This window comes from Enoplosus armatus, chromosome 10 (genome assembly GCF_043641665.1).
Source record: "Enoplosus armatus isolate fEnoArm2 chromosome 10, fEnoArm2.hap1, whole genome shotgun sequence".
NCBI classification, from domain to species: domain Eukaryota; kingdom Metazoa; phylum Chordata; class Actinopteri; order Centrarchiformes; family Enoplosidae; genus Enoplosus; species Enoplosus armatus.
Genome location: NC_092189.1, coordinates 15,559,268 through 15,584,415, shown reverse-complemented (window position 1 = coordinate 15,584,415; position 25,148 = coordinate 15,559,268). Strand labels below are relative to the sequence as shown.

General features: G+C 41.7%; 1 protein-coding gene across 1 annotated transcript in view; it reads left to right on the top strand.

Annotated features, from left to right (window-relative positions):
• The window catches only part of drp2 (dystrophin related protein 2), a 107,534-nt gene that overhangs the window by 14,769 nt on the left and 67,617 nt on the right, over window positions 1-25,148 (top strand). The window contains exon 2 of the mRNA XM_070913934.1: window positions 3,163-3,275. Within this exon, the coding sequence (XP_070770035.1) occupies window positions 3,163-3,275 (113 nt within the window). The remainder of the gene's footprint in view (window positions 1-3,162; window positions 3,276-25,148) is intronic.

The window sequence follows — 25,148 nt, the reverse complement described above, 5'->3', positions numbered from 1 at the left end:
TATACTACAGTGCATAATCACTCTAACCAGGTTCTTTAATTATGTAGTGCATTCACACTAGAAAAGGCAAGGCGAGACAATTTCCTTACAAAAAGTCTCAATGTGCTTTACATTAAAATGCATGTGCGAACACCCAAAGACAGTAAAGGACCCACACATACTCCACAGACATGCAGACACACACACACACACATACAGTCAGATCCACATTTTATTAATGAACTAATCTTAATCTTTCTTTTAAATTTTGGGGATGACAGGGGGCCATCTAAAACCATATAAATTGATATATGAATGAATTAATACTGATGCCAGTACAGTATATCTCTCCAGCGACCTCTTTAAGGAGGTTTGTAGGTCACACATTTTACCCACAACTGTAAATAGCTGTTAATGGATCTAGCAGAGCTGACAGCCTTGGTGAAAAAGCTTTATGTAATAAATTCTTTACACCTATAGAGAGCTGATATCTGAGTTAGCCTCCGATCTACTTCAGTTTGTTTCTCATAAAGGGTTTCAAACATAATAGTGGGGTTTTATTTCCTCATTCTGAGCTACATAAATACATATTACTGTTCTGGACAGGAAAATCAGCATCTCACCATTTTAAATAAGACAAATCAACAGATATTTTGTTAGCATTCAACATTCATGAGTCTTAGGCAAACTAACTAAACCTCGGCGGGGCTGCAGTTGTTAACTGAATGAAATGATCCTAAATAATTGAAATGACAAGGTGTTCGAACGTTACTGTCCAGCACAGAACTAGATATCCATTTAACTTAGGGTAGGGACAAAAAAACATTTTTTTTTTCATGATTAAGGTTTTTAGAAAGGTCAATGAAGGAAGCTCTCTATGGAAAAATACATTCTACGAAACTAGTAGAATAAGGCTCACTTGAAAAGGGGGCGAGACTGAAACGGGTGGTCTGAGAATCACTTAATACCAAAGAGTACCACCGGGATAAGAGAGGCAAGACACTGCTGTTTAGGAGACTCTTTGCATTTAGATTTGTTGTCACAGTTTGTCTCTACAGAGAGTGTTTTTCATACCTGACAGCATATTTCTTTGGTATATTTATTAAACCAGTCACGACACAAAACAAAAAATTCATTCACATTCTGAGCAGCACCGAGGATACAAATCTTTGCTTTGTGCAGAGGGATTCAAATAAATAACATTAATAATATCCTAAACATGGTGTGTTTAAAACAGGCAGTCTGGATTTCATACTCAAGATCAACCCCCTCCTCGACTTTATAAGCCTGAGCACATTTCCGACACTTACATGTACAATTGATATACTTTGCATTCTTACATAAAAACGTACACGGATGGAAGAGGCTGCAACACTGAAACTTTCCTTGAACTCACTTTCACTTATATAAACATCTTCCTCGTGCGGCGTTAGTGTTGTTTTCTGTCTCCGGTGCAGCAGCGAGCTCAGTGACTTCTTGTGGTTTTATTGTCTAATTCAGTAAAGTGGACATTTATTCTTTTGGGGGCTGTTATTGCCACTACTATGGTTATTGCTTAACGGTTTCGTTTGTGTTTCAGTCTGAGTTACATGCTTATGTAAAGTGACATTGGTTTTGTTGTTCAGTGCATTGGCAGATGTCTTTGGAGCTGGAGTCGTCTGTGCGTGTCTTCTACAGGCTGAGAAGGAAAATGTAGCCATTTATCAGTATAGTTTTGGCCTTATTTGTGCACACATGCATGTCTGTGTTTAATATTTTGCTCCACATTGTGTCTTCTTCACTCATCCTCTTTCTCTTCTTGCTCCCCGCTGTTTCCTCCCTCTGGGTGGTCCTGCTGTAACTAAATGAATATCTATGGCAACCTTTGATCATATTAATATCCTCATCATTATTAGCTGTGAACAGGATGATTTAATTTATTGAGAATGAGAGTCTGAAATAGCTGTTGTGCTGGATTCTGTCTGATTTGAAAATGAAATCTGTCTCTCACTTTGTCTCTTGCAGTTTGCCGGTGATATATAATGTCAGGCTGTTTCATTTTGACACCCTCGCAGGATGTTGCACAAAAACTTAGCATATTGAGTGCTTAAACCAGTGAACTGTTCTGTCATTCACACAAATGTAAACAAACACACCTTTCCGAGACAAACACACTGGCTACAGCTGCGTTACAGGCAGGAAGGGGAAGACAATACGTTTGAAGGAATCTTCTATTTCCTCATATTGAACTATAATGTGAATTATGAATGCCACTTACTACTCTGAAAATAGTTCAGCTCATTCCCTTTTCTGCTGGCTGCTTGCTACCAGCTTGGCATTAAACTTTTATATCTGTTTTGAACTGTTAGGGAATGCTCTCTTTTTTGCTGCCAACCTCTCCACTGCACCCCCACTAGGTTTATTGGAAATGTGACACACCTCTAAGCCAAGCTGTTTGCTGACAAACTTTCTCTAAATATCCTCCTGTTATTTTTTAAGAGCCCTTGTTTCCAGCCCTGCCTGTGCACCGTCTTGACTGCACAACGCCTGGTCAGGGCAGCATCAAAGCGGATGAACCGAATTATCAGTGTTGGTTAATGGTCGGGATGTGAGGCTTGGAATCAGAGAAAAGACTCCAGTTGCCGTTAACATTGCAGGGCAGTGTTGTGCCAGAGTAGCAAATGAAATCTCAGGGAGGAGAGGGGACGCTCATTGGCATTCCTCCCGCATCGCCTCACTCCCTGTTTCTTCCCAGCGGCCAGCACCCAGTGTCTCAGCAGTCCTATATTCCAGGCCTGAGTGTGCTGTCTGCTGATAATAAACAGCCCAACAACCGGGCTGCAGTCGCAGAGGTTTGCTGAGTTAGAGCCTCGACGCCCTGCACTGTCTATCTCGCTCATTGATGGGCGAAACCGTTACTTTATGCTCAGTGTCACAGCGCTTTAAAACCCCTGCTGTTGCTTTTGCTCCCAGGTCTGAATGTCATTGGGCTTGTAGGAAAGGAGGGAGGGCAGAGTAGGGACTGGATCTTTGGCGTTTAGCCCAGTGCCAATAAAGGATTAAACTCCAAAAGACAGCTGTTAAATGGTGTGCCTTTGTCAGCCTCTTATCAAATCTCCTTCAGTCCACTGGGGAGGAGTTTCTGACCCTTTTTCCCTGTATTGTAGGTTCACGTCCTGTGTGTTGCCGTTACTCCACATCCAGGCCTCCCACGCCCCTCCTCCGCCTCCGCCAGCGCCGGGCAGCCACAGAAGCGTTGGCTCGATTCCAGGGAAGCTCTGATCCTGCAGCCACGTCAATCACGTCTTCGCCGCTGGGTAAGTATCAAGCATGCAAGCAGACTACTCCCGTCTTTTGATTTTTTTTGGAGGGGGGGATGCGAAGCACAGACTTTTGAGATTATGTGGTATTGTTTTTGGGATTGCTTTTTGTGCTTGTTACTTCTGGGGTCGCTCATGTGTGCATTTTTCATGTAAAAGAGGCATTTTCTCCAGCCAAGCATGCAATACACTCAAACACACACACATAACAGAGGAGCCAGAGGGCTCAGGAGGAATCTCAGGGGGTTTGATCAGAGCTGTTGTGTCTTTGTTTTTGTTTTTTAAGCCCTTTGCATAGTTTGATTCTGGCTCCAGGGGTCATCTACTGAACTGTGTCAAACTCAGCAACTGCTTTTCAAAGTACGGTGTCAGTGAGGCGAAGAAAAGCATCGGATAGACCAGCATCCTGTATGAAATGTTGCCTTGACTACAAACACTGCCGTCTAACAAGACAGTTACACATACTGATGAGCTGACAGGCATGCGGTATTTAAGGTCAAAAGTACTTAAAACGGCTCTAATCAACATTTATTATATAAGCAATGAATCAAATGACAAACGTGTAATATGAAAGGAGTTGCTAGGAGACCTACACTACCTGTTACCAGATATTTCCCTCTAGAGTCAGTTGAGACCAAAATAGAGCTAAAAAAGTTAATTGTTGCTGCTTTAAATGTAAGTTTGGATGAGAATGTGAACGTTGTGCTTGTGGGTTCTTAGACACTGAGCTGTCCTACTGACCTCAATATCCTGACTCCTGTCACCACATCTGGTAGGAAAACTAATTTTGGATGGAAAATGAGACCCTATAACTATAGTCAAGTTTCCATCCAAATTTATCTCAAATTTTAACCAAATTTTCAGTAACTCTGCTAAACAATCAGTCCACCACTGTCATGTGCATCAACAGCTGGTGGTGCTAATTCTCCAGCCGGGTGTCATTAAACCATTGCAGAAGAAGAGGGCACAACGAGATGATGTAATTAAAGAGCGCCAGTCAAACCTCAAACGAACGAAAAGTGGAAATATGGTATATGGCATGTATGTTTCGTCATAGGTCTCCTCATCGCTTCACGCAGATCTGAGCTTTTGTCTGCCAATATTTCATCTCTTCAGTGGACATTTGAGTTACATGCTTCATATTTATTCGCTAGTTCTGTCCCCAGTTTCTCAACTTTTTTGCCTGCTTCCTGTTTCTGGAAATCTTGAATGACCCGACCGACATGATAACTCCTGTAGGTGTTTTTAGTCTCCTTCCTACGCATAAATTAGGCTCACATGATCACAAAAAGAGATGCAAGCCACGGCGTCCTTTTGTTTTCCTGTCTGCTCTCCCCTCCGGCTTTGCTACAGTGTATTTCATCATTACGTCCTCCTACTCTCAGCCGTCGTTGCGGCCCCCGTGGTTCGAGGCTTCTCAGAGTTAAATAAATGGGTCCTGGGTTTCCGCCGAGTTGTCATTTAGGTGTGTTTGACCCTCTGGAGCCAATTCAATCACTGTCTACCCACAAGTAATATCCTCCGCCTGCCCTTATCTCTGACTCCAAATTACTGAGCTTCAGCCCTGTCTTCACATCAGAGTACCACAGAGGGAAGCGAGGGAACAAGGAGCGAGCTCGGAGAAGGTCATAAAAGGTAGCTGTTGGACAGAAAAAAAGGCAGAAGCCTGTGTGTAGATACACAGTGAGGTTGCAGCGATTCCGAGGACGTAGGACCAGCTCCATGCCCAGGGCGGGCAAGGAAATTAGCGCTGTGCAGTGCTCACTCAGTCATCCAACTGGTGTGGCACGAGGGAACATTGCCTCGGCTCAACTGCTGCACATAAGAGATCTGGTTTTGGAGTTGCAGCCTGTTAAAATGTTATCTCGCTCCGAGACATTTGAGAAGGGTTTACTATACTTTGTCAGCGAGAGAGATTTTCCTTTTCTCCTTTTTGCTCTTTCCTTATCTGTGGGCTGCTGCATTATATCCGGAGCCGATGATTGACAGTCTGCAAGTGTAGTCCGTACTTTTTATTATTTTGATTCAAACCAGTGTAGCAACTGTATCACAGGCCTGTGCGCTAATGCGTTCATCTGCTCAACTGCTGAAATTAGCCTCTCCTCATGTTGCTGCACTCCTGTGTCACAGAACATCCCCAGCCAAGTGTGCACGACAATGAGCTAATGTGGCAGCACCCTCACCACTGTATTCCTATGCTAATCAACAACAAAGTAACATGAGCCGCAATCATCAACATGTTTCCCCGAGGTTTATCCCCTCCAAAGCTCCCAGCCCATAATTCCTCTGTCTATGCTAAATTCCCACGTATTACCATATAACCTTTGCTGCATAATTTCCTGCTTTATATCATAATCCATGTGTTAATAAAGCATATGATTACCCGGTACATCTGAAACTGGCTAAATATATCAACATCACATTAGTGCTTTAGGTTTTTAAAACCCCCATGTGATCGTAGATGAACCATAGAGGCAACTCTGCACTGCAGAGCTCGGTGTTAACATCACTCACTGTTTCTGTGGCTCTCCACTAATCTATGTTCAAGGCAGCTTAGCCTGCTGGCCCACCCTGAGTGTCCCTGAGTGTGTCACAGTGTCAAAGACCCACCACAGTGGCTTCTGGCAGCATCATGTTTTCTTCCTCCCTCTTTCAACTCTCCTTCACTCTGCAATCCCACTTCTCTAGTCCCTTGTCACAGTTTGATCTTCTTATCTCTCCTTTCATTTGAATCTTCTGCCTCTCTCTTTCATTTTCTTGTTCTCATTCCTCCCTTGTTGTCCTGCATGTTGTGATGAGCCGGAGGCTGCCATGCATGTGTGCCGTCCTCCAGAGGCCTGGCTCCTGGTGCGGAGGATGAGCAAATGTGGCACTCCCCTATCATCCTCTCCCTATTCTCACTAGTCTCTCTTTTTGCTGTCACATCTCCCGCTCCTCGTCTTCACTCCTTTATTTCCCATTTCACTTAGCATGTATCTCTCCCTCACTCTCTTTGCCTGTCGCCTCTGAGAATGATGGGTAATGCTCTGGGAATGGGGGTGGTGAAGGAACAGAGATATAGCTTCTGGACAGAATCAGCTTTACTATTTGTTCTTCTGATGTGTGTGTATGTGGCTGTGTGTTTTATTGAATTGTAGATGGGGTAAAGTGGTGGTTGTACGTCTTTATGCCGGTGTGGGAAAATGGGGGAGGTACGGGTGTGCTGTTTATGTTTGCTGCATCTCACTGTTCTCATTTGAGGAAATGAGAAATTATGTGTGTCCACGGGCTGAGTGGCGAGGTGTGGGTCAAAACGCAATAACAAAATAAAAGACGCAACAACATTTCACATATTGGAAAAGGTAGTTAACTTTGAATTGACTTGAGTTCTGTCCAATCACGAAGAAGAATTGTTGACCAAATTTTCTTTTTGTGAAAAGTTGTTGTGTTTTCTGTAATATTGTTGTTATGTTTTCTGTAATATTGTTGTTATGTTTTCTGTAATATTGTTGTTTTCTATTTTGTTGTTGTGTTGTGCACCTCAAGGCCACCGTAGCCCGTGCCGCATCTGTATGTTATGTATTTGCATGTGTGTACAGTCCGTCTGGTGTGCACTCACGCAAGTTAGCAGGCGTGCGCTTGTGTAAAATTAAATCCACGTCAGCGGGCAGCCATTCAGATAAGATTAACAGGACCTGACATTTCCTTCGTTGGAGACAGATGCTTGCTCCAGTTCCCTCAGAACATTTCCCCTCTCCTCCGTCCTCCATCCAAATTACATTTCATCTCGGTTTGAGGATACCCCCCCCCCACACTTACTGCCTGCCCACAGCAAGACCCGTTCTCACCATTAATTTGATTTCTGATATTGTTATTACAGGGCAGTGTGATTAGGAGAGCATGAGTTAGATTAAAGGCTTGTTTTATGCCATATTGAAGCCAATTAGCTCCGAGTACACACTTTCACCTCAGCAGACAGATGACCATAAACGCTGATGTTATATATGCAGGCTATCTCACTGGTGCAGCAAATTGTTTCAGTGAAGGCCTAAGGGAAATGCAGTTTTTTCGTCTTTCTGTAAGTGCGATGTTTTATACTTCCATCAAGGTAGAAGAAATTAAAAATTTATCTTGCTCATGTATGATGGATGTACCAGGGAATCACATGCTGCTTTGTCAATTAACTCCTAAATTACAACTTCAGCCTTGCTTGAAATAACAGCTATGATGTGATTTAACAAATGGTTTCTATTATTTGACATAAGCGCCATAATGCACACGATTAAATAAAAAAGAAATTGCACACCAGTATTAAATGTGTACATGTGTTATGTGAAAGAGAGAGATTCATGTGGAGGCACAGAACATGGGGCCATAATGAAGGCTAGTGAGTAACACTTAAATAGATGTGGACATCATTTATACATAAGCACAGTGGATGTCACAGGGATGTCACCGATGGCCACAGTGAGGAAATGTGATTATCATTTATGCATAAGTACCATTATTGTGTGGGCGCAGCGCACTGGAAAAAAAGTAATAACATCCGTGTTTTAAAGCAGCTGAAGCAGGTACACTTGTCTCAGTCCTCATCTGAAAGGGCTGCTTTGAAGCAAAGTCCGTCACTAGTCGAGTGTGTGTGTCTGTGTGAGGAAAGGGTATTGCTCAGGCCAGTGGTGGAAACTAAGTATATTTACTCAAGCATTGTACTACACATAGTTAACATTTGAGGTACTTTGCCTGTGTATTTTTATTTTATGCTACCTTATATTTCTTCTCTCCTACATTTCAGAGGGAAATATTTTAGTTTTTACTCCACTACGTTTATCCACAGGTATAGTTACTAGTTACCAGTAAGATTTTACATTAAAAATACATATTCTAAACTGATTAAATTCAATCCCTTTACGAAAAAGCAATGTCTTCTTGGAGCCCCTTCTCAAATTTCAGAGTATGAGTTGTTTCCACTGAAGAGACATTTCTTCCTTCTCTTTCTGCTTTATTAAGATAGTGATAGCTGGAGAGAGACAGGGGAAAGAGAGAGGGGATGACATGCAGCAAAGGCCGGGCCCTTTGCTGCATGTCATCCCCTCTCTCTTGGAGTTAAACCTGGGCCACTGCGGTAAGGACTGAGAACTAAGCCTTGATATGATACACGCTCTACTGGGTGAGCTACTGCGAGAACCTTAACCACATGGTTATAGCTGTATATAGTAGATGACTAACCTCAACGAAGTTAACAAAACCAGGTCATTTTTGTGCTTAAACCTAAGCACACCTTAACCATAGCGTTGCCAGATCAGAAAACGCTTCTGCTGTACGTGTCGTTCCAAAGTGCAGTTACAAACTCGTTCTTGTTGAATGATCTAATATCTCACAAGAAAGCAAATATTACAAAAAAGTCCAAAAAGTGAAACATTTTTGTGTAGCTGGTTTGTTTCTTCTTTCCAACCTCGTCAATCATCTCATGTCCCCTCAGATTTATCTTGTGACCCTTTTGAGGCGCCCGACCCCTAGGCTGGGAACCACTGGACTAAACTACGAAATAGTATAAAGTAGTTAAAACTAGCTGCACCTCGACCAGCTACAAACAGTAAAATGCTTCTTTCACATTGTGGCATCAGTACAAATCTAACGTCAGTCAAGGGGCCATTTTCTATGGAACGAGTACTTCTGCTGATAATACTTATGTACTTTTACTTAAAATTTGAAATGCAGGACTTTTAATTGTAATAGAGTATTTTTACATTGTTGGATTGGTACTTTTAGTTAAGTGTTCCTCCACAGCTGGCCTCAGTTAGTGTTAGCTGATGTGGTAAAACTGCTTTTGTAAGACCATCATTTATTTACCGTTTTTATCGCCACAGTGACAAGAATGAATGATGCTCTCTCATCAGTTACCCATGTAGGAGATGGGGAGGCATCACACATCGTGCCCTGCCTTTTATGCAGGCGAGGCCATTATCACGCGTGCTGCTTGACAGAGTGGAGGTGACTGAGAAGTAGCTGGTTGGTGTGTGTGTGTGTGTGATGCTGCCACTCTGATGTGTTATGACCCATTAGTGGAGCTATGAAACGGGGGCTCAGGGGGAGAAGTCAGTGATCTTTTGTGTATGCGTGTGTTTGCGTTTGTGTTTTTATATGTGCACCTATGAAAGGCACAGTTGGTTGAACGTCTGTAGACGTCAGGTTATATGTTTGTGGGTGTTGGTATGCGTGGTTGTATAAGTTTGTGTACACACGCTGTATATCAGCATGCACTTAGCATTCTGTAGACACGTTCACACCTTCAGTGCTAATCCTGGAGCACAGTAATTGTGGGGTGAGGGACAGAGGGTCTTTTTATTGGTATCCATTGGTCCTAATACCTGCACTGAATTGCCCTTCATTAGGGAGAAGTTAATCCCTGCTTATAGTGGTGGAGGCAGACACTAAGCGCGCTCTGCAGAAGTCAACACATTATTTACTCCGTAGCCTCTGCTGGAGAAGAGCATTTGTACGAGGTGATGAGGACAAGTCTGCTGTTTTCAGCTGGAGTTTAACAACAAGGCTAATGCACATATTGGTAATGTTTTGCATTCCTGAGGCATATCTCCTCTGTGTCTGTATTTTACTAATTTTCTTTATCCATTTCTTTATTTCCATGATGTCTGGTGCCTGTCCCAACATACCCTCAGCAGAAGTCAGGGAAACACTGAAGGCAGTTTGCCAGTTCATCACAGGGCTAACACAGACTCACACATTCATACTGAACCTAATTTAGAGAAAATGTATGTTTAGATAAGAAGGACATGCAAAGGTCATGCAGAGCCATAGACACTGCAGTGCACAAGTATAATAAATATAATGAACATTGTTATGGCAGTGTTACTAATACTGTATATCCTAAGATGTTGAACTTTAGCAGAACCCTGGCTTGTTAGTGTCCTCGTCATGATATCAGTCCAAATTCTCACTCATCCTAATTAGTTACATGAGTGGGAAAAGGGGATTCAAGTTTTTGCTATCTCTGTTTACTATCATTGCACAGCCAAACAGGTCATAAAATCTCTCTTTCACCACGTAAACAAACAGGAGCAAAGGGGATTCTGATAATATGCAAATATATTTATGACTTTCTTTCTTTGTACTGAGTTTGTACTGTAACATCTCAGCTCACACACCAAGCTTGCAAAATCCAGGGTGTAATAATATATTATTAAATCTCTTTCACTCTGCCAAACATAAATAACAAGACCTGTTGTTTTATGTAATGCAACATATGCTTTGTTAGGATACATGAGACTCCTTTCACCAGATGCTACATATAACTGTCTCTCACTGACAGGAGAGGGCAGAGGTGGAACAAGACAAGACATTCATTACTAATTAGCAGCACAGCTAAATTTCTAATTATGTACATACAGATTATCCACTGCTGAGTTGATTATTTGAGTTGCAGTGCAGCCAGACTACTTCAAAGTAAAACTCATAATTCTCAGTCAAGAACACCAAAAGAAATGCCAAAGTAAACTTCCATTGCATAGCTGGCTCTCCCCATCCAGCTTATCTATTTAAAAAGCTTAAGAGAACTCGGTGTTATCTTGCTAAAATTGCACAATTTGCGCTTTAAAGAATGCAGGCGGGATTGGCATAAAAGAATAATTACAAAGGGGAGAGCTTTTTCTGCAGAGTTCTGTGAGCAGCTCTGGGTCCACCACCCTGTGACATCAAGAGTCAAGGATTTGAGTGGTATCACACTGCGGAGAAATGGCTCTGATGTGGCAGACCTTACCCACATTACCAGAGAGGAAGAGTCATAAATAACACCGCATTTGGTGAACGACAGCTCACCTTGACTCTCCCTAATGTCTGATTGAACGGTGGATGCAGACAGCAGGACAGCTGTGAAACATCACATGTAAATGCGTCTATCAATTGCAGTAATATTAGGTAAATAGCCTTGCTGGCCACTCTTCACTTTGTCAGCAGAAAGATGCGCCTCTAGAATTTACTCGTCGCCATGAAGGATGACGGGACACATCTGAGCGGCAGAGTGGAAATGCACACCCTGGCTCACAGGCTACGCTGCTTTGAGAAGTTCTGTGTTTGCATGTGTGATGGCAGCGGGAGTTATGTGGCTCTGTGAAATTGAACAAACAAGTTAATAAAATCCCCTGGCTATCTGTTACCCAGGAGTGTGCTGAAGTTGACAGGCGTGAGCTGATATGTGTGGCGCGGGTTGTTATTTGTGTGGTGGACGTCTTAGACCCCTAGGCTTTCATCTAAAACACAGAGCCCCTGCTGAAGGTAGTCTCCAGATTACTTTATGTGTGGATTAACTTGTGAATGGATGCTGGACGGTTTCTCCCAGCTCTGGACCTGATTCCACAGATGAACTGAGTTGGACCACGGGTTGCCGTGTCTCGCTGGGGTCGGATGAGCAGACGGCGTGGGCGCCTGTGATTGAGAGCGCTGTCACAGCACCTGCGGTCACAGCCTCTGATGAACTCCTCTGGGGGCATGAATAATGTACACAGTGGGCCTGAGTGATGGGTGGTGTAATAATGCCAGGCACAATAGCGGGACCAGAAACCCCAGTGACGGCCAGCAACGTCTTAACCAGTCTGCCAGCCAACACACACATACGTACCAGGGGAGAGAGATGTGTTTAGCTCGCAGTCTGCTACTGGATGGTCTCTCAAGCGCGGCTGTTAGAGTGAAACTGTTTTGCTTTCTTTTAACATCTGAAATTTTTATGTAGTGTTTGGAAAGATAGCCTCGCTGCTCAAACGAATTGGATCTCACAGTTGTTGCATTTAATGAAGTGGGACCCAAACGGAGACTCCAGGGACAAGGCAGATTTAGTAAAAAACAGGCTTTACTCAAATGTCTTAAGGTAAACAAATCTTGAGGGTAAAGGCAGAAAACCACAACATCAGAGATGGAAGTTAGTCTGGAGTACATGCATTCAAGCAAGACCACTGCAGCAGCTAAATGGAATTCAGCCATTATTGATTTTATTATATACACCTGTGCTTTTCCTACTGTGACAGGTCAAAATGTTTTCAGTGAAAAAAGTCTAAAGCATACAGACACTATAGATTTCTTCATTACCTACGGTAGACCTGTGACATCTCATCCCTTTACAGTGCTGAGTGCGAGGTGGTGTGTGCATGCTGTCTAAGCCAGGCACTTAAATGAAACAGAGCCATCATTAATATTATTTGCTGCGACTGTGGAGGCAGGCAGCTGACCACAAAGTCAGTCAGGTGATGCACAGACATGGAAAACTTACTGAGGGTAACTGGTGGGCATGTAGAGTGTGACTGGGGTCTGAAAAATTAAACAAAGTACCAAGGCCAAGGGAGGAGGAGAGGGGAGAGGGTTGGTACAAGCGTCACTATGACAATATGTTTCATTAATGTGACTGATAGCTGTCAGAGCAACGGGGTGAAGTTGAATGCAGCCAGTCAGTTGACTTTGTAAGTCATCCTGGTGTGGTGTCTCAGGGTGGAGGTGGGTGTGACGTACACCTGAAGATATTGGCAATCTTCCTGTCACCAGTGCAAGGTTCGAGTTCAGAAATAGTTTTTTTACCAATAAAATGTCTTCTTTTCCTTCTCATATCTCCTTGTTCTCTCTTTCACTGTCCCTTCCCCCTCTGAAGTCTCTAAAAAGTCTAAGTGAGTCGTTTTCCTGGAAACGTTGATTTGTTTCTTCAGAGAATGCGCATCCTCCAGTGGGGCTTGCCCTCGTTGATTACTGCTAAGCTCTTTCCCGCTCAGATCCCCGTCTCTCATCGACTATTTCCTTGTTGTTTTCCCCTCTTACTTCTCATCGACTCTCCCTGCGTCCCTCATCACCACACTTTTACCTGTCACTCACTGTCTCTCCACTATTCTGTCTTTTATTTCTCCTCTGTGTTACGCTGGCGTCAGGTAGTTTGCAACAACTGGAGGCTAATGGGAATAAAAGAAAAAGGATATGAGAGACATGAGAAAAGACCACCGTCCCTCTTAACATCTCTCACTGTCCGTCTCTGGCATTGACTAAAAGAGCAGGAGGTAACGAGGGAGAAGAAAAAAGGAAGTGCCGCAGATGACTGGAAAAATAGAGAGTCATTTTCTGGGCTGTTGATGGGGCACCAAACGCCAGACTGCATGGCAGCCCTGTGATCTTCAAAGCCTTTCTCCCTTCTCACTCCCTTGCCCCCATGTTTTCTCACTTGAGAGAGGGTATGTATTGCCTGGCTTCAGGCATGAAGCTGTTGTAGCTTCAAAGATCTGATCCTATCATCTCAGGCTTACAAATTCACCCTATCCTTTGCTGTATTATTTTGCTAACAATTCCCTGTCCTCGTATTTAAATGGCTTTTCTTTTCTTTCATAAATATTGTAGCAAAAAAAGAACATTTTGGTAATACATTTTCTGTTAAAGGCACAATAGTGACAGTTCTTCGAAAGGTTAAGCTCGATTCCTTAAAGTTTGCCTGTCTCCCACAGGCCAAAACTGAAAAAGAAATCAGACATGTCACCATGTACCAGCTCTCTCTTTACTTCCTGCTCACTGATGACTTTCCCATAAAAGCTGGATGTGCCACTGTGGATAATGCTCACATCTGAAGCAGGGCCACCACTGCCTCGATTTTTCAGAGAGAGAGAGAGAGGAGAGTGGACTTGCTTTGATGGGGGTTTGCTATTTTTGTGCTCCACAAATACCTTCCGTGTCCTGTTTTCTGCTTTTGAAAATCCCTTCTATTTAATCCAGTTTCTGCTCTCCGCAGGAAAAAAAAAGAATTAAATAAAAAAGTGACATAGCATTTCTCATGGAGGTGTCGCTCAGTATTTATTTAATCAACATGAAATATTGTTCTGGGCCTGAATACAAATGTTAATTACATGCATGTGGTAATATCTTAATTCAGGATCATGACAGAGTGATGGCATTGTTTACCCAGCAAGGTGCCTAAGGGGGGGCTTTCAGGATGGTTTATGAGTCTGGTTAGACACTTGATTAAGGACTTGCTTTCCACTGGGGCTCCATCCTCACCGGAGCACAAAAAAGACACAGTGAGCTCTAAGTCTTTTTTCCATCATCCGTGGGCGCAGTATGTGTGGTGCTTGAAATATTTATAAGACTCAAATTAAACTGAAAAGGTATGAAAAATGCAGGTTTTAATGACATAATCTGACAAGTGAAAAGCATGCATTTGTCAATTGATTATAGGACATCTCCTTTAGGTGCTGGTGGAGAAACACAGTGATGTAGTCAGCTGTCGCTTTGTGTCTGAATTAAAGATCTTTACAGGGGGCAGAGCCTGTGGTTTTTGCACTCAAAGAGCCACTAATCAAAATGTAACCTTTCAATCCTCGGTACCTTCAGTAGCAGTAACATGAGGAACTGTAGCAAGCATTAGTGGCACAAACTTTGGCACCAGAAATCAAACAGGACTTGCATGTTCGTATGGAAAGCCTTGATCAAACTGCAGAGCCACGCCGCTCCTAATAGAATCTGTTTGCAGTGTTGTATATTACATAATAAGCCGGAGTGGATAAATAAGAAACTACCTGGATGGATGCCATGTCCCGTATGAGTTCTCCGTCTAGGTTTGGCTGGGAATCGGAGCATAATTATTTCATGAGATCTTGTCAGTGTCAATCCCAATGCTCTCTGTGTGTGTTCCTACTTCACGATGAGTTGGCACTAAGAGGGCAAAGTGTGCTGCTCAGAGAAGAGCAGCAAATGTGTACAGACATTTTGACAAGTGATTGGCTCTTCACTGTCAGGCTGCAGATCAAATGTGTCCCCGTCACCTGTGCGTTATAGACTGGTGGGAGGTACAGATGAAAGCTGGCACCCCAGTGCTGCTCGGGCCACCTGGGCAGTCCCAAGATACAATGAGCTCACTGGTGATTCTCTGACTCTATTAAACAGCACCACTGCTGCAACATTAAAACATTTCATATCTAATTATTAATTTCATCTAGTGCCATCCTTATTTACACACAACATCTATTGCATGTCTGTCCGTCCTGGGACAGGGATAACTCCTCTGTTGCTCTTCCATTTTTTTTCCTAGTTAAAGGGGTATTTTTGGAGAATTTTTCAAGGGTCAAAGGACAGAAAATGTTGTATGCTGTACAGATTGTAAAGCCCCTCAAGGAAATAACCTTATTCATATACATATTGACTTGACTTGACTTGTTATAATCATTTTTTTCTTTAGTTTATGACTAAATATCTGCAAAATGGCATTCCCATCAGCATGAGCTGTACTATGTGTTTAGTGCTAATGAACAAATGTTAGCATGCAAATACACTAAGATCTTAATCTGGGTGAACATACCTGCTAAACATCAGCATGTTAGCGCTGCCATTGTGAGCATGTTATGCCACGCTGATGCTCAACATATCATTTGCACTCAGCAGCATAGACTGAACATTATTGGTTGGTACTAATTGGACAAAAAGGTTTTACATTTATTACATTTCCTCCATTAGTGAGATCGAACATCCATCAGAGTGCAAAAAAGCAGAAACGCATCTTGATTTGCTTCAATTTAATGCAATGTGGCTCTCATATCACATTTAGCGTTTTGGAAATGTTCCATTATGGCATGTTTTTTAGTCTCTACCGGCCTGACATCCGACACCTGTTTGAAAATGTATTCTCTCCGGCTATAGCTGAAATTGTTAGTGTCGACTGTTGTTTATCATTTAACAGCCTTCGCCACTACATCATCCTTGGCCATTATCACAGGGCCTGCTGGAACATGCCGTTATGTTCCAAACTCAGGAGAAATGATTCATTCAGAGTTCCCTTTTTATGTGACGGTATATTCAGTAGCCTTAAATGTCAGGTCAGTTCTTTCCGTCCAGCTCTCTGCCTACTGTCCTTCACTGAAAGAACAGTTTGTTTGGGAATGTGTTTGCAAGGCCTACTCAGCTTTTTTTCTTCCAAACAGATCTGCAATCCTGTCCCACGTGTAATGATATATGGAAAATGTTGTGTGCGTCTAAAACAGGATTTACTCTCCTTTGGGTAGAATCTCTGAACTAATCAAATATGAATAGGCTTTGAATTGAGGGTATAAAGAAGGGTAAAAAGGAGTGAGAGTATGTTAATGCAGGTCTCAGAGTTTCATAGCAGACGAGTGCTACCTGAATATTTTAAACTCTCCTCTATCATTAGCTCTTCATTAGTGCATTGAAATCCACCCTAGATTCATTTAATGGAAACAAATTATTCTCTACTTTTCTTTTCCCCTACCTGCAATCTATTTTCAACTAATCAGCACCATACAGTGCCTAGGAATTGATTTTACTCACGTCTGACTTGCTATTTGGGTTAAGTTTTGAAGAATTGAAACGTTCATTTTCTCATTTAAGTTAAGCTCTTGGCTCTTCCACTGATGATCATTCTGTGTCCCAGTTTCGTCCCAGTGTTTTCCATTTAGTCTGTCCTGTTTTGTTGCATGTAAATGATTCTCTAAACATATTTTCTTTAATAAATTTATTTAGTGAGAGGAAAACAGACATGACCCTGTTTACGCAAACAGCTGCTTTCACACTGGATTTGTGCCTGTCCCAATTACATAGTTAGTCAGCCGCAGAGTTTATGTCCCAGTGTTTTGTGACACATGCAAAGCATCAATGTTGCATTTTCTATTTCTGTTGTAATGTTTGTTAAATCTGAAAGTCTCCTGTGTGTTTTACATCTCCTCCTCTGTTTGGCAAAGTGCACTGCAGCTCAGTGCTGCGCTTTCTCAGGGAAACTCTGATTTATGCCGTAGCTGCAGCTCACACAGTAGGCTGCAGATATCCTGTGGAATTCATTGTCACCTTTTTAATGGACAGCAAGCTGTCAACCAGATTCCCGTCTATTGGAATCTTTATGGCTCCCTCAGCAAATAGGAAGTGACAAGGTTGACAGGCCAGTGAGTGTGGACAGTTGAGCAGAGAGCCAAATGTCACACCATACCCTGTCAAAAGCCTTTTCTTGCTGTTATAATGAGATTCGTGCTTTCAAATGAGCCTCGGTACTGTTGAATCCATTAAAGCTCTTTCCCTGTTGATTTGTGCTTTCTGCAGCCTTTATTACTGCAGATATTCATCATTATCACATCCATGCACAGTTGCTGTGAATATTCATTAATTATACCTTATTCTCCTTTAGACACCAAAACCTCTCTCAGGCTCCCCTCTCTGCAATATTTTTTATAATTTCACAGTTCTGAGTTTAAATGAGATGTTTTGTAACATGTCACACATTTATATCTGTCTCTCTGTCAATCTGACAGTCTTCTGCCCTTGCTGTATGTGAAGGTGCACAGCTCTGCAGCCAGCTAAAAACACCTCAAATAAAAGCTGAAGACAAGAGTTGGCCTTTGAAGTTTTTACTGGAAGCAGTTGTGAAACTGTGAACAATATTAGACAACAATTTCAATGATAGTGATTACAAATCAGAAAAAGATACAAAAACAAACATTTACGTTACGTTTACATGTACTATATTGTAAAGATGAATTAGCCCAGTAACAAGGAAACTGGATTCATGAAAAATAAATTCATAAATTAGCTGTCAAATTAGCTCATGCCAGGAAGAAACTGTGAAAAGTCCATCATTGAAAGATCAACATTCGGAAGTACAACACAGAAATGAATGAAGTAAACATACAGGTTGAGTTCACAAGAAAAAAAGAGAGTAAAATACATAAAAGATGGCTCAACAGTAAATGAGCAGTTAAAGTTAGCTAATGCTAATGCTACTTGCAATAGCAATAACACATTAGCCTCAGACAGCTCGTATAATGGCTAGCTTGGTTAGCAGTAAACTCATCGTAGAGAAACTAAACAACTGTAATGTAAAGAGTTCCTACAGATTCCAACAATGGTACTTGGGGAGTAGATTAAATGATTTCTGTCAATATTTGCTTGACAAAATGGTGGCTGTAACAATGTCAGTTAAACTTAAACTGCTATGGAACTGTGCCAGTAGTGGTTGCTACTAGCAACAGAATGTTCAAGTGTAACCAACTGCTGGTGGCAGAATATTCAGTCTGTCTTTTTGTCCGTGTCTTTTATGAATTTTATGTAGGGCTGTGTTTGTTTCAGACAGAATACAGATCCTGTAGACTTCTGTAATAACACCAGCGTTGAGGGCTGGTGTGTTGGTGTCCTCTATACTTTCTCATATTGGCTAATGTAGAACTTGTTTGTGTTCTGCATCTGAGGCTTTCTGAAGGCTCAGATGGGGACGTAATCAAACCAGGAAAGGGCAAATACTGGAAGGACATACTGAAAGAGTAATGATTTGCAGTTAATGTGGCCATATAATAAAATATTTTTGAAAGCGTTAACTAGTGTAACATCAGTAGCATGAACTACTGGAGCGCGTCAAATTTAGCTTGACATACAGTGAGCTAAATCTGTGGCGTGTTCGGATCCAGGCGAGATTGAAAGTTTATTCTTGACCATGGGAAATAGTCGTTGCAAAACAGTCTTTGATCAGATATTTCCTGGATAAATTCCAATTCCAAAACTACAGCCAAGTAAAGTCAAAATGAACCGTATGGTATGGTCTTGGCTCTGATATTGTGCTCTAACTTGTACTTACTGGATGCAATTAGAAATATGTCAGAATGAATAAAAGCAAATACTTGTTTGTTAAATTACAATTTTGAGCTGGAGCCCAGCTTGTATTATACCAAATAAACAAAGCTGTTATTGGTGAGTGAGCAGTGCAAATGCATTACTTGGAACCAAAGTCAGGTAAATAGTGTGCAGTCAGTTTTGACAAGGTCAGTGGTACCTACTATGTGAAAATCAAATTAACATAGGTATTTTATTATTACTTTTATGCGCTTTCTGTTATTTTGATCATTAAAAACTTATTTTAGAAAATGTACACTTTAGCTGCCTCAGTTCAAGAGAATGCCAGCTGTTTTATACATGCACTATTAAACCCAAGACTGTAACAAAACCCTGGCTCTTAATTTGCATTATTTTCGGTGCCATCACTAAACCAAATTACTTCTAAGGAAGGGCGGATGAATGAATGGATGGCCTGATTGTTAGCGGCTGGTGTTTAGTCACAGTAAACATTTGACCTACGCTGTTTAAGTACAGTGGCATAGTCCTGATGCTTCAGCCCATAGGTCGCAGTCTTGGTGTTATGTTTGTACAGGATTATTTGCCGTGAGTGATGAACCAGAAAACTTTATGAAAAAGAGTCATTTTGTAATTAGGATTTTAATCAGGACGAAAAAAGGTAACATCTTTTAGCTTTAAACTTCATCTGACTCTATGTACATTCATTCTCTCCCAACAGAGTATTTCATCTCATAGTCTTTGCAGTGGAAGAAACTCATCTTAATTAGCAGGGATTTCAATTGGGGTTTGCTAAATCACCTCTTTTCTGAACCAGGCGTTCCCTCTCCACACATGACTGCATGTTAGGAAGCAGTGACAGGGTTGACTTTTAATCAGCATTGCTTGCACAGTAATTGTAAGGCGGTATGTGCATTTCTTTGTGTTAATTATCTTTAATTAAGTCTAAACACAGCAGATGCACTTGTCACAAAATGGGTATTTCAAACACAAGGGACTGTCTTAATTTATTGACTTCCCTCAGTTTATAATTTTTTTTTGCACAACGCTCCAAACAATGCAGCCGGGACCACAAAATGAAGTCCTTTGAGATCGTTTTATGTCTCGGCTAATCCCCAAAATGCCTTTTGATGTGATTATAAAGGAACTAAATGATCTGGTTAAGATATGGGCTGATATATTCTAAATCCTCTTTAGTGGCATATTGCTCCAGTTCTTTGCCAGTTGCTTTGTCACATATTGTATATATTACACCACTGTTGACAAAAAGCATTGTATACATCCTAAACACAGCATTGCACAGTGAAAATGACACCGTCAGGACATTTAGGGCACTTGATTTTGAGTTATAGAGGACTGGATATCACTAATTGTATCATATTTTAAAACCACAGCAGTATTGAGTTTCTTCAGTTTTCTTTTTTTTTTATCTGGCTGCTCAGTCTCAAAGCCATTCCTTTACTTTTTCAGCCCATGTATATTTCAGTCTGCTCACTCGAGTTTGCTGAAGGTGTGCTCGAAGTCACTCAGCCGAGAAAAGTATTTCAATCTGTTAAGTTAATCACCGTTTTTGCTTTTTCTTAAGTAATGAGCTTTAACTTCGCTGAAAAAAAAGAGTTCATTTTCTGATTCCTTCACTAGTAATTTCAAGCCTGGTGGTCCCCTGTTTTTAACTTGAAACTTTGATTCATATCTGCTTGTCATTTCCAGGAACCGTTGTTTGATACAGGATGAAATATCTCAACTGTCATCTGCTGCCTTAAAATAGATTCAAGACTAGGAACCGTTCCTTAAATCTTAACTCTATTAAGCTCCGTTCATTAGGCATAAACTGATTGAATAATTGAACAGATGACATGAATCTGAAGGTGGATATTTGCATGCAAAGTGCTCACACGCAGACTGAAATACATTATGGCCGTATGTGAGATTGCACAAGGTTTTTCAGCTTTCATTAAGGTTACACAGCTGTAAATTCAATTTTCTTGAAAAGAGACAGCAGGAGAGGCCAAGATGACTGTATGAAATACAAATGGAGAATGCTCACAATAAGCTCATTAGGATGCTGTCTGTACCAGTGGCATCAACAAAACAGCTGAGTAAAGTGGACGTTTGCCCATGATCTATTCCTTGCTGTGAGGGCTGTTTGATGCAGAGACCACTCAGGGCACACTGCAAAAATAACTCCATCATATCAAGTAATTTTTACTTGCTTTTGAGGCTTAAATGTCTTGTTTTCTTCAAACAAATGCAAACATCTGTCAGTGTATCAAGATTATTTCAGCATGTTTCCAAAACAAATCGACTTGTTTTCTATAAATGGGTGGCAGCATTTTGAAAGAGCATAGAACAGAGTTAAGAAGTGGAAGAAGTTATTCAGGGTGTCCTGGGTTTTTGAGGTAAGGCTTGGAAGGCTTGGATGGGCATGAAACTCTTCTCCAATACTCTTCTCTTCAATACACTGATAAACCCGCTGTACTCTACCTGCCCAGCATCAAACTGCAGACAACGTTAGCAACTAGCTGGTGAACATAGTGCAGCAGCAAGCAGCTAAAGAGCCAGATATTTCCCTCAGGAGATGGTGAAGACCAAAACAGAGCTAAAAGGAGAGTGAATTTTGGACTTAAATTCATCCGGTTGCCAGAAACGCGACTCTAAATAAATGTTAATGTTGGTCTGTGCCTGCTGGATGAGTAAATTGTAGGTCATTGTTGTGTTCACAGCTTCTTGCACTGCCCTCTAACGGCTCAAAAAAATCAATTAGTGTAGGTTTTAGGAGAGAAGTCAAATCCGACTCCTAAGCTGAATTTCAATTTCAAATTCTGTTGAATGTGCCGCCAGAGGCAATAATAAACTCAGCAGCTTAATTCAATTCACTTTCAGATTCTGGATCAATTTTAGATGAATTCAGCAACCATGGTACAGTATTTTGTTCCAAGTTGCAACAGCACACGGTCTTGAATTTGCTGCAGGCCTGACGTCTTCTGAATAGCAATGGACGGCTGAAGCTACTAGGTACTGTAGTGTTTAGAGATGTCTATCCTACCAAACTGACGGAAATCACATGATTCCTCAAACACTAAATTGAAATAATTAACAGTGATGGCCATAATATAAACCTATAATACTGTCACATTATCCAAGAGGAACATTGAAGATTAAAAGAACCCCACTTACGCACTGGTGGGCCATTCAGTACAAACTCATGGTGTGAAGCCAAACTTTGTTCAAACTCAAAGTGCTTTTTTTAAATTCTAGTGGAGATCCCGAGTTTCCACAGATACCAAATATGTCAGACCCAATTTTGGGGAAGTGTGTCTAAAATGGTGCACTATATGCCTAGAATATTTCCACTGGATGCAGCCATAAAAATACACAGTCTGAAACAAAAGATTCAGTATTTCAGTCAGTGTAAACCTCAATGAGGAGGCGAAACAAGCTAATGCAGAATATATAGTTCAGAATATGATGATTTTGACAAACTTAATGTTACTTAAGGGGAGTAAAAGGGGAACACACATTTTTATGAGGTCAACACTAGGGGAAATACCTCGGGGACCGACGATCCTCCCAGCGTTAAGGCCCATAAGGCAGATTGCTGCACTAGAAAGAAAAAATTCTAGAAAATTCTTGAATTAAGAGCATTTGCTTTCACCTGTTTTTTGGAAAATTAAACGTAAAACTCATTAAAAATTATCTGATAATGTAGAGATTATTGCATTACTGGGACCAGGGGGCTTCAGTAAGGGTCTTCCCATTCCCATTGTATCATCCAGACAGGGTCAAAGGAGGACAGTGCACACAGACCAGCATGTACACACACACACACAAGTTATCACAGAATAATATTTTCAGTCAGTTGATGCTTCACTGCTGCTCTAGAAGCACTTCACTCACCATGCAGTTGAATGAAAAGCATAACCATTACTCACCTGATGCTAGAATCAACACAACGAGCGTCCTATAAAGTGTTCAAATAACACTTCCCCACTTCCACCTCCAACAATAATGATGTTAATGTCAGCTGAGCTTTTATTTCACTGCCGAGCCCCCGCTTCAAAGCCATCATTTCGGGATCCAAAAAAAAAGAAAAAAGAAGCAATGGCATCATGTAAATATAAATAAGCGTGTGGATGGCATGTGTGCTCCAGGGGGAAATTACATTTTCAATGAAAAGATAATAAAGTACGAAGGGCAATGAAATATCTGGTTGGAGGGCAAAACACTGCGAGCATGACAATGTGCAGTCGTGATGGGAGCACAGGAGGAAGACAGGCAGGAGGAGGGGAAGTGAAAGTCTTTCCTTGCTCCTGCTGTTCAGTTGGGTGCTTCCAATCACAAATCACCGTGCCACATGTCTGCAGACAAAAGGAGTCAAGCTTGGGAAGAGTGCGCCGATGTTTCGGGTGAGGGGGGGTAGTCACAGTTTGGCAGCTGCCTATGCCCAGCAGGGGTGTAGAGGGTATAGCTGATGTAGGTGGAAGTATTTTTCTTACAGTGAGCGCGTGTGTCTGCGCATGCCTACCATTTAATAGACGATGTTGAAGAGTGCCTATGTGACTATGTGTGTGTGCTGTGTCATTGGAGCTCCTCCAGTCCCTCCAGCAGTGTGTGACGGTTGCAGCTGTGAGGGGAAGCTCGGCTCGCTCATCCTGCATCAGCAGCAGAGAGGGACTGTGAGCTGGAGGGTGTGTGTGTGTGTGTGTGTGTGTGTGTGTGTGTGTGTGTGTTCTCTCCTTTGCCTTCTAACTGGTGGCTGTTGAGGGGCTGTGGGACAGCGGGAGAGAGCAGCAGGGAGGCAGTGGTCCAACCTCTACTAACCCCCATCAGGCACAAAGCCAAGAGCCTGCTACTGAAACAAGCCAGGACACACACACACACACACACACACACACGTCAATATACACACACACTCGCAGAAATGCACGAGTACACTTGCACCAACTCGTATTCACACGCTATTTAGCAGCAGGCCTCCTGGACACTGACACTCTGAATCATTGTTGGCTTGGCATTTATTTGTTGAAGTTAAATCAGTGTTCGGCACATTCAGTGAAGCCCAGCCGCTGAGTGCTGGGCGTCCATATCGGCGCTCGCCAGTTCTGTTGGACAGTGCATAATGGCTTTATCACTTCTGTTAAGTGTTGTAATTGTGGGAGTAAAAGCATTACAAAACGTTGTTGGCTTTAGCCTGGTGACAGAAGGATGTGTTCGCAATTACAGTACGGAATTAGTTCCATCTCAGTACAATCACTCCATCTGTCACAGCTGATGTATTTTGATATGAATGTCTAATCTCTGAGAAAAAACTTCATGACCCCTTTGGCCAGCCCTTTAACTTACCTCAAATGAGTTTCCTTACTCCTTATCCTTTTAAATCTTAAATTTTATCCCTTTTTTCTCCAAAGAAGAGTCCCGAAGATGAGTAAATGAATGAAAGGACATATTTCACAGCTGTAGCCGTGAACTTTGGTAAACTTCTTGTCTATCTATGTAAGACACTTTCTCCTTTTTCTAACAGCTATCATCTAGATCAGTGGTTTCCAACTTGGGGCTCGAGACTCCCCCAAGATACATTTTCGGGGCTCACAAAATGATTTAAGTAATAAGAAATAAGAAAGAAAAGTATATTTCTGTTACTCAAATTGTGTTTGTGTTTTTCTCATGAGATATTGGCCACCAATCTAAAAAATGAAAAGATTCCTCACAACACATGCAAAGCTGTAATCTGTGAACAGGGGTGGCGAGCAGACACTGCTTTGATTTAAGGAGTCACACCCAAAAAGGTTGGGAACCACTGATATAGATGGATAATCTTCAGGGTCCCCAAAGTTTGGACAGAACTTGGCAAATTTGAATTTTCACACTTTACAAGATGCTTGATTTGGAAACACTACCTTTACATCAGGCATTCAAATGCTGAATTCCAAACATGTTTCATGAAGACTGTAGTAATTTTAGATAGTCAAGGTCTCTCTTTTATGCCTCCTATCACACTGAAAATTAAGATTTTTTTTTATGTGACAATGTTTTAACTATGCTGCCATCTCAGCCAGTCTCTCTTGTAAAAAAGATCTCAAGAGACTTTCTTAAGTTAAATAAGTTTCAATAAATAAAATAACTTGTGACTTACAGACCCATCAAGACTGAGAGTATTCACTAAATACAGCTGAGGCTGATGGGTATTTTGCCAAATTACAATTTTGGCCTTGTGATGATGCTCGATGAAAACAATTCATCCTGAGGGGGCATGAATGTGTGTACCAAAGTTCATGGCAATCCATGTAATAGTTGTCGAGA